The sequence below is a fragment of the Mandrillus leucophaeus genome, unplaced genomic scaffold (assembly GCF_000951045.1).
Source record: "Mandrillus leucophaeus isolate KB7577 unplaced genomic scaffold, Mleu.le_1.0 Scaffold288, whole genome shotgun sequence".
Taxonomy (NCBI): Eukaryota; Metazoa; Chordata; class Mammalia; order Primates; family Cercopithecidae; genus Mandrillus; species Mandrillus leucophaeus.
The window spans coordinates 411,660-420,922 of record NW_012103009.1 but is presented as its reverse complement, the minus strand read 5'-3'; the positions used below and the strand labels follow the sequence as shown (position 1 = coordinate 420,922).

General features: G+C 58.3%; 2 protein-coding genes across 2 annotated transcripts in view; one reads left to right on the top strand and one right to left on the bottom strand.

The window, feature by feature from the left end:
- PPP6R2 (protein phosphatase 6, regulatory subunit 2) overlaps positions 1-2,999 on the top strand; it is a 42,298-nt gene extending 39,299 nt beyond the window's left edge. Inside the window, exons 20-21 of the mRNA XM_011985579.1 lie at positions 2,475-2,726; positions 2,808-2,999. Coding sequence (XP_011840969.1) covers positions 2,475-2,726; positions 2,808-2,856 — 301 coding nt within the window. The 3' untranslated portion in view covers positions 2,857-2,999. The remainder of the gene's footprint in view (positions 1-2,474; positions 2,727-2,807) is intronic.
- A 2,375-nt stretch (positions 3,000-5,374) lies between these two features.
- Positions 5,375-9,263, bottom strand: part of SBF1 (SET binding factor 1) — a 23,795-nt gene continuing 19,906 nt past the window's right edge. The window contains exons 37-41 of the mRNA XM_011985599.1: positions 7,120-7,227; positions 6,810-7,021; positions 6,065-6,152; positions 5,867-5,998; positions 5,375-5,785 (exon numbers count right to left, since the gene is read on the bottom strand). Of these exons, the coding sequence (XP_011840989.1) occupies positions 5,687-5,785; positions 5,867-5,998; positions 6,065-6,152; positions 6,810-7,021; positions 7,120-7,227 (639 nt within the window). The 3' untranslated portion in view covers positions 5,375-5,686. The remainder of the gene's footprint in view (positions 5,786-5,866; positions 5,999-6,064; positions 6,153-6,809; positions 7,022-7,119; positions 7,228-9,263) is intronic.

Here is a 9,263-nt window from a genome sequence, read left to right as displayed (position 1 = left end):
CCCCACACTGCTTCCCCCATGGCCCTGTGGCCCTCAGAAGCTGGCTCGGCGGGTGATGCTCGGGGGAGTGATGCTCGGGGGAGTGATGCTCAGGGTGATGCTGCACATTAAGTGGAGCTGGATGGGAGGAGGGTGGGGCTCGTTTATTGGACAGAACATCTGTGTTCTCCGTTGTGAGTGGTTAAGACAAGAAGACAGGGCCTGGGTGTCCCAGACAGTCCTCCAGGGACTTGGGGGAGCAGCCCCTACCCCAGATCCCGGTTGGAGAGAACAGCCCAGCTCTTGGGGCTCTGGGCCTGGCTGAGCCGCCTGGGATCTGGGTACCCTGGTGGTCAGGGAGGGGCACAGACTTTAAGTCCGGCAGGCGAGCGGGCATCTGTGGAGCTCACACAGACCTCGCCCGCTGCTCCCCTTCCACGGGAGGCCTGTGATTCCCAGACGCCTCAGAAGCAGGACAGTAGAATGGGGGCGGGGGCCTCAGGACTGCATTTTGGGGGTCCAGACCCTGAGAGTTGGAGGCAGCTTGCAGGTGGGCAGAGGCCCAGGCTCCCTTGAGCCCCCAAGAGCCATTCCTGGGGAGAGAGTGGAGAGGGAGGCACTCCCTGTGAGGAGGCTGGCATCTGGCCGGCCCCTCCAGCAAGCTGAACCCCATCCATCCCTCCACAGGAAGAAGGTCTCTGGCATTCTTCAGTGAACAGATACCTCTCTGACCTCTGGGGTCAGGGGGTGGGAGATTAGCAGGAGGGCAGGACAGATGGGGTAGATGCCAGGGCCAGGTAAACCTAAGGGGGAGGGTAGGACTGGGCTTGACGGGGGGGACGAGGGTGCACCCGGCAAGGGTACAGCTGTGCAAAGGCCCTGGGGCCTGAGCTCCCAGTAGGTCCAGGCAACAGTGGGGAAGTCCTTGGACTGGATTCCTCTAGGAGGGGACAAGGTGCCTGTCGCCTGGTGGTACATCCCAGTCCCTCCTGGCTCCGTGGTTGTGAAGGGCCTCAGCCTGCATGTGTCCCGCCTGTGCTGCCCTCCCCTCACATGTGGAGCAGGTCTGACACCTCAGGGGGTCCTGCTCGCTGACCCCCAGCAGTCCTGGAAGGTCTGTGTGGTACTGGGGCTCCAGGCATCTCCCCCAGCCAAGCTGCAAGCTCAGCACCAGGCTGGCTCTCCCCGCCCTGTTGACCAGCAGGCCCCGTCTGTGCTCACAGCTCCTCCCCTTGTTTGGCCACCCTGTCCTCAGGGCATCTGCAGCAAGTGGGGGGCACAGCACGGGAAACGGGGCCAACGCCACAGCAGTGGATGTCCCGATGCCGAAGTCACTGGGAAGCCCAGGCCAGAGCCCCTCAGGTTGAAAGTCATACAGAGTTCCTGTGTGGGCTTCATTCCTTCTTAAAAGTTTAGTCACTGAAAATAATTTTTTGTTTGTGTTTTTGTTTTTGAGATGGAGTCTTGGGCTGTTGCGCTGAGCAGTGACCGCGCTCAGCCTAGTCACTGAAATTCTTAACAGTCTTTACCCATCCAGGCACAGTAGCTCACGCCTGTAATCCCAGCACTTTAGGAGGCCGGGGCAGGCGGATCACGAGGTCAGGAGTTCCAGACCAGTCTGGCCAATATGGTGAAACCCATCTCTACTAAAAATACAAAAATTAGCTGGGCATGGTGGCGGGCGCCTGTAGTCCCAGCTACTCGGAAGGCTGAGGCAGGAGAATCGCTTGAACCAGTGAGCCGAGGTCGCACCATTGCACTCCGGCCTGGGCGTCAGAGACTCTGTCAACCAAAACAAACCTTTACCCACTTTTCCTAAACAACCCGTAAAAAGCTTTGCTCTGAAAAGTGGGAATATCATTGTGCAAAGTAAGTTGCTTTTTTCCACGGGGCTGTCTGCATAAAACTTGCCACTTAGAGCTGTGCCTGCACTGTCCTGGCAGTCCAGCCTGCAGGTGAGCTCCTCACACCCCCGCCCGGCCTGAGCGCCCCTCGCTGGGTCAGACACTCAGTGTCCTCGCCCTGCAGGAGGCCAGAGGGCCCATCTGCTGCTCGTGGCCAGGCTGGGCCTTGGGGTGCCTGACCCCCTCCAGAGCAAGCCCCTTAGATGCCCAGCAGGATCCTCTCTCCCCTCCCATCCCTCGGGCGGTTTCCCCACACTGTGCCCAGTGTAAGGCTGACGTTGAGATCACAGCACAGGAGCCTCGGGGGCCCCTGGAGAATGAGGCGCTTGATGAGCAGGATCTGAGCGCTGCCTGGAAGGAGGTTTGAGGTCATCAGTGGACAGGCAACTTGTCCCACTACTTGGAACTCGGGGCCGCAGAGCTGCCTAGCTGGGCACAACCTGGGCCACCCCACAGAGGGCAGGAGTGGGAGGGGCCAAAGATGGTGCTCCAGGCCACCTGGACCTTTTTGTCCAGCTGGTTCTTTCGCATGAGGTGGGGTGGCACTGAGGGTGGGGGTGCCCCTAACCGGAACCCGTGTCTGCCACACAGGGCCGAGTGTGCCAACAGCCGGCTGTTAGATCCTGCCTGCCCCGCGCCGAAGGAAGTGACCGCTGCCCCAGCCGTGGCTCCGCCCCCCGAGGCTGCTGTGGCCATCACCACAGCACTGAGCAAGGCTGGCCCCGCCATACCCAGCCCAGCAGTCTCTTCTGCAGTGGCCGTGGCGGTCCCCCTAGGGCCCATCATGGCAGTCACAACAGCCCCAGCCATGGTGGCCACCCTGGGGACAGTGACAAAGGACGGGTGAGCAGGTTGAGTGTGGGGGTAGGGGGTGCGGACGGGGCCCGCAGCCCGCACGGCTCCAACCCCACCCCATTCCTGCAGGAAGAGAGATGCCCCGCCGGAAGGAGCTGCCTTAAATGGCCCAGTGTGATGCTGCTGCCGCCCGGCCACGGCCCGCCCTGGTCAGGCTGCATCCTTAATCGAGAAAACTACCTGGTGATGCAATCTTTTTTTTTTTAATTTAATTTAATTTTAAAATAAATGCTGCATTGGTAAAGCTGGCAGTTGAAACCAGTTGGACGGCCCAGCTTGCGTCTCTTCTGCCTGAGTGGGCCTCTCAGGTCACTCGTGCCCGCTGGAGGACAGAGGGGCACCTCAGCCGCCCCCAGGCCCGGAGCACAGCGATAAGGTCTGCCTGCGCCCACCCTTGACACATGGGGATTATGGAGGTTTTAAAAAAAAAAAAAATTAGTGGGGGGGGGGGGGGGGGGGGGGCAGGACCCGGAGATGCCACCAGGACCTGATGGGCCAGGAAGGGCGTGGACTTGGAGGCTGTTTTTAGAGACTTTTTTAAAGAATACAGAAGGAGCCAAGCTTTTTTGCACTTTGTATCCAGCTGCAAGCTCAGGGCAGAGTCAAGGGCCTGGGTTGGGGACACCCGACTCACAGGAATGCATAAGGGCCTCAGACCCTTGCAGCTGCCCAGTAGCCCTTGGAGCTGGCACTGAACCAGGCTGCGAGACTTGACTGCCTTAAAATCGCAAGGCCCTCTGGGCCTGGCAGGGATGTCCCTGTGCCCAGCACAGGGTGCCTGGCAGGGGGAGACCACAGGTATGCAAGTGGGGGGCCATGGCTTGGCACTGGGGGCTTGAAGACTGGTTTCTAGCACTACTGGTCATGGCCATGTTGTCCTAGAAGGGTCCAGAAGATTATTTTACGTTGAGTCCATTTTTAATGTTCTGATCACCTGACAGGGCACCCAAAACCCCCAACTCCCAATAAAAGCCGTGACGTTCGGACAAACCGCGTATTGTGAACCTTCTGGCCCCAAAGCCCCAGTCCGGCCAGGGGTGGGAGTGTCTCCTCCTGCGTCTGTTTTGTGGCCCCCCATCCCCCAGGATCATCCCCGTGTAATGGGTGGAGGTGGAACAGGCCACGTCACAACAGCAGGTCTCTCTCTGAGCAAATACTGGGCTTTTTCCTGTTTGGGGGATGGGGGGGCCACTTCTCCTGACGCTCAAACACACCAACCCCAGGCCTTGCTCTTGTGCCAGCTCCCCCTCCCCCTCCCGGAAGCCTGGGCCCCACCTTGGCCTCACTGAGTGGGAACCCCCGCCGGGGGGCTCGTCTGAAAAATGACTCAAGGGTCTCCTTCCATCACGGTTGGCGAGGACCTGCTCAGCTCCCCACAGGCCGTCTCCGCCCCAGCTACACACTCTGCCTTGTTCTCACCCCCTGCCCTGTGCCTGGCATTTGTCCTCTCCCCCCACAAATGTGGAATAGGGGGGGCAGGGTCCCTTCTCCCCTTACTCTGACCTGTGGGTTTCCCAGGTGCCAGGAACTTTGGTCAGGCTCCATCTGCCTGGCCTGAGGGAAGACCTGGCTGGTTTCAGTGGCTCAAGTGAGCCCGACCACGTCTCCCCCCCGGTGTCCCAGCACCACCTGTTTGGTGGGGGAGGTGGTGGCATCATGCTGGGCCTTACAGGGTCCAAGGCCGTCCTTGGCTTCAACGTCCCCCCAGGGAAGGGTCTTGGTCCCCCCACCTGCCAGCACCAGGCCCCACCTCTGCAGCGATCACCGGAACCCTCCCCTCACCCCCACCTGCTCACCTCCCACCTGAGAGGGGCCTCTAGCTGGGTCCCCTGTCCCCCACCAGCCCCTCTGGCCAGGTCACCAGGTGCCACTCTCAGATGTTCTCTTGGCCTTGGCAGCACCTACACCCCTCCCCACCTTCTGCTCCCACACCCCTGCCTGGCCACAGGCAAGGACACAGCAGCTCAGCAGGCGAAGCCCTGGGCCGGGTGGGACTCAGGTTTGAATGGGAAGAGCAGTGAGGGGCCACAGTGACACCAAGAAGGGAAGGACCGGGGCCCTCTGAGGCCCCAGAATTCCCAAGAACAGGGTCTATCCCCCACGGGCACTGCCCCCTCACTCTGCCAGGTGCCGCCTGCTGCCTGAAGAGGGCCAGATGTGGTCGACCCGCATTCCCCTGGGCGCCCGCTGTACCCTCTCCTGGGTCTGGCCTCCATCCCTTCAGCTCTGGTCTAACCGGAAGCTGCCGTCCACCTCAAGTATCCTCTGGACTTGCAACAGCCTCCTGAGGGCAAATGACCACCCACCCTTTCACCCCCCAAGCCTCCGTGATGCCAGCTTCTGCACCCCCTGGGGAGGGATGGCAGCTTCCTCTCCAGCTGTGCCGGCCCCTAGACCAGCCCTGAGGCCTGGGGGGAATCAAGCAAGGCCCCAGTGAAGCCTCCTGCTCGATCTGCCCCCAGAGCAAAGCCACTCCCAGGGACGTGCAGGCTAAGCTGGGTGGACCCAGGCACCAGGAAAGGCTCATGAGAAAGATGCCAGCCTCCCACTAGGTGGGCCTGGATAGGGGCAGATGGGACCCTCTGGGTAGGCTGAGAACAGGCAGCTGGGATGTGGGTAAGGCAGGCACAGGAGCATGGCGTTAGTTCTCTCTTTATATAGACTCTGGTTCTAGAAACTCGCCTGCAGCCGCTGGCTGGACTATTTACAGGCCCATTGCGGGCTGTACCTTGGCCACCTCCCGGCACGGTGCTCAGCTGTGATGCCAAAATAAGTTAGGGCCGGCCGGGCGGGGCGGGGCAGGGACGGGGGCTGTACACACAAGTGCTGGGGGCTCGGGGCCTCAATACTGTCGAGGGCCGGGGCTGTAAACATGGCCGGGGCGGCCCTGCCCACCCCTAGTGGTCGGTAACGACTGGAAGCAGAGCAGCCGGGCAGGGCCGGGAGGCTCAGGCATCCGACAGGCAGCTCTGGATCCGGTCCACCCACTGCTGGGCCGAGGGCACGTCCTGGGCACAGAAGTTGTAAACGCGACGCGTTGTCTTCACCTGGGGAAGGGCAGGTTACTGACTCCGCAGCCCCCACACCCCAGAGCCCCTCCCCTCTCCCAAGCCCCGGCCAAGGCTCACGTCAAAGAAGGCCTTCTCGTCCACAGTCTTAGGGGCACCCATGGTGGGCGTGCCAGGTGCCACAGCCTCCACCTCCGCCAGGTCGATGACACCCTTGCACTCTGTGTCCACACGGTGGTCATAGTAACGCAGCTGGAGGAGGCCACAGAGTCAGCGCAGCCCCTTCCCCCAAGTCCCCCCGACCACCTGATCACTCACCTGGTGCTTGGTCTTGTCCAACACGAACCAGCGGGCCTTCCAAGGCTTCATGAAGGCCCCCTTCTTGTACAGAGTGCCCTCGTAGGACCTGCATTTGCAGCAGAACCAGGGCCAGGTTGGCTGTCATGGCCCAGCCAAGCCCAGGCCCCAGCAGTTGTCCCCACCTGCTGTCCCAGCCCAGGAGGTAAGACCAGGCTCCCTGTCCCCGGAACTGACCTAAGCCCAGAGCACTGGCCAGGGGGCCACAAAGCAGCCTCGGGGCTGCACGCCCAGGAAGACGGCCCAGAAAGGAGACAGTGAAGGATGCCTCACCCCCTCGACTCCAGGGAGCATCCCTACACCAGAGCCTCAGGGTCTTGGGAAAGCAGCCCCCCGACACAGGGCAGTCGCCCTGACGACGAGAGGGATGCCGGGCAGGTAGATCTGTAGAAGCAGCCGTGGCAGCAGCTGCCTGGGATGGATCCTGTCAGGCTCCAGACTCATGGGGACCCCACTACCTCCCTGTTTCTGCTTCTTCCTCAGCCGTTGCAGGCTGTGGTCGGCTGCAGTCACCAGTTCCACACCCCAAACCCCTCCCGATGGTAGCGTATACTTAGGCCATCACTGTGGCCTTCCCAACAAATCCTTCTAACCTAAGAAATGACAAGCTCCTCAAAAGCACCTGCATCTCCCACCAGAGGACTGCCTGGGACCCCAGAACACCAGCTCAGAGGTTTCCGTGCAGCAGTGGGAGGGCCCCTCATACCTGTTCTCACTCTCAGCTGTCTGGAACTGGCTGTACAGGGTGCTGGTGCTGCGGCGGGCAGCCTGGCGGGAGCCGGATGCGGTTGAGCCACTACTCTGGTCGCTGTCCAGGCTGAGGCTCAGGGTGGAGCCCACGGGCCCCTCCTGCAGGTACACACCCAGCGAGCGGCGGTGGTGGGGTGCGGTGGACACCAGGAGGGAGCTAGGGGTGCCCTGGAAACAGGAGGTTGGGACTTGGGTCAGGGCTGGGCAGACGCCACTTTCTCCCAGCAACAGGCCCACCGTGGCCGCTCACACTGGCCCTCACTCACACGTCCGTCTGGCCGGCCTTCGAGGCGCTGTGCAGCCTTCACCCGGTCCCAGGTGTCCTTCCAGCGCTCAGCGGGTCGGCCCAACTCTGTCTCCAGCCTCTGCAGCTCCTGGCGGGGAGAATTAGTGAAAAGTTTGTTCAAAAGGAAATATCCAGACTACAGCATGAAAAGACAAAAGGGTGGAAAATACAGGAAAGAGACACAATGGAAAGGCCTAACACGTGTGTAACTGGATCACAGGGGGAGATGGCAAAGGGAGGGAAGAAATATGCAAAGTGAATATTTGGGGACAACAGTTGAAAAATTTCCCAAACTAACCAGAGGCATCAAACAACATAATCAAGAAGCACCACAAACCCCAACAGGGTAAGTTAAAAACACACACCCCCCGGACAGGCGCGGTGGCTCCCGCCTGTAATCCCAGCACTTTGGAAGGCTGAGGCGGGTGGATCATCTGAGGTCAGGAGTTCGAGACCAGCCTGGCAAACATAGCCAAACCCCATCTCTACTAAAAATACAAAAATTAGCCGGGTGTGGTGGTGGGCACCTGTAATCCCAGCTACTTGGGAGGCTGCAGTGAGCCAAGAGTGCGCCATTGCACTCCAGCCTGGTCGACAAAGCCAGACTCTGCCTCAAAAAAAAAAAAAAAAAAGCTATGAGCCGAGTCCAAACTCTAGAGGTTAAGCAATGCTGAAAGACGCTGGACTTCCAAAAGCCAGTGTGGCAGGACCTCACCGGAGACACAGAGACACAAAACCCCAACTGAAGCCCTGGAGAGGCCACACACCTTAGGCTGCTCTATCCCTGCAGCTTCTCTAGAGGTGCTGGAGAACTGCCCAAACAAAGCTTAGAAACAAGCCTCAAACAGATCAAGCTGACCCACAAACTCATTACCTACCGGCAAGAATAAAACCCAAGACTCCTTAAAGAAGGACAACACAGGCAGGGCTCAGTGGCTCAGTGGCTCAGTGGCTCAGTGGCTCATGCCTGTAAGCCCAACAGTTTGGGAGGCTGAGGAGGGAGAATCACTTGACCCAAGGAGTGTGAGAACAGCCTGGGCAACATCAGGACAAGACCCCATATTTGTATATATTTTTAAGTTATAAATATGTTTCAAGATTTAAAAGAAAACATGGACATAACAGTTTATCAGATGGGGAATCTCTATAATAAAGAGGGTTAAATTCATTAGATGGGGCCAGGTGCAGGGGCTCACATTTGTAATCCCAGCACTTTGGGAGGCCAAGGTGACAGGACTGCTTGAGCCCAGGAGTTTATGAGACCTGTCTGGGTAATATAGGGAGACCCTGTCTCTACAAAAAACAAAAAAAAAGCCGGCATGTGGCACAGGCCTGTAGTCTCGGCAACTCGAGAGGCTGAATGAACATGAGGATTGCTTGAGCCTGGGAGGTCCAGGCTGCAGTGAGCCATGACTGTGCCACTGCACTCCAGTCTGGGCAACAGAGCAAAACCCTGTCTCAAGAAATAAAAAGAAAAAAATTCATTTGATGGGCTTGAGTATATTAAAAACAAAGAGAAGAGTAGTGAACTTGAAGACAGGACCACAGAAATCATCCAAAATGAATTGCAAAGATAAAAACTGAGAAAAAAAAAGCAGGGCCTCAGCAACATACAGGACAAGAAAGTCCCGGAAGGAAAGGCAGAGATTATGCAGAAAAAGTAATTTATAGAAGCAGTGGCTTAAAATGTATTAAATTTGACAAAAATGATCATCCCACAGACCCCAAGCAGGATGAAAGCAAAAACCATGATGGCCAAATCGCTGAAGCCAAAAATGAACGCAAAATCTTAAGGCAGAGGATGAAAGGGCGCCATGATACACAGTTTATAAGGATAAGAGTGAACACCAACTTCTAAGCAGAAACAATACAGGCCAGAAAACAAAGTAATTTTTTTTTTTTTTTTGAGGCAGAGTCTCACTGTTGTCGCCCAGGCTGGAGTGCACTAGCGCGATCTCGGCTCAATGCAGCCTCCACCTCCCAGGTTGAAGCGATTCTCCTGCCTCAGCCTCCTGAGTAGCTGGGATTCCAGGCGCCACCATGCCCGGCTAATTTTTATATTTAGTAGAGATGGGGTTTCACCATATTGGCCAGGTTGGTCTCGAACTCCTGACCTCAGGTGAT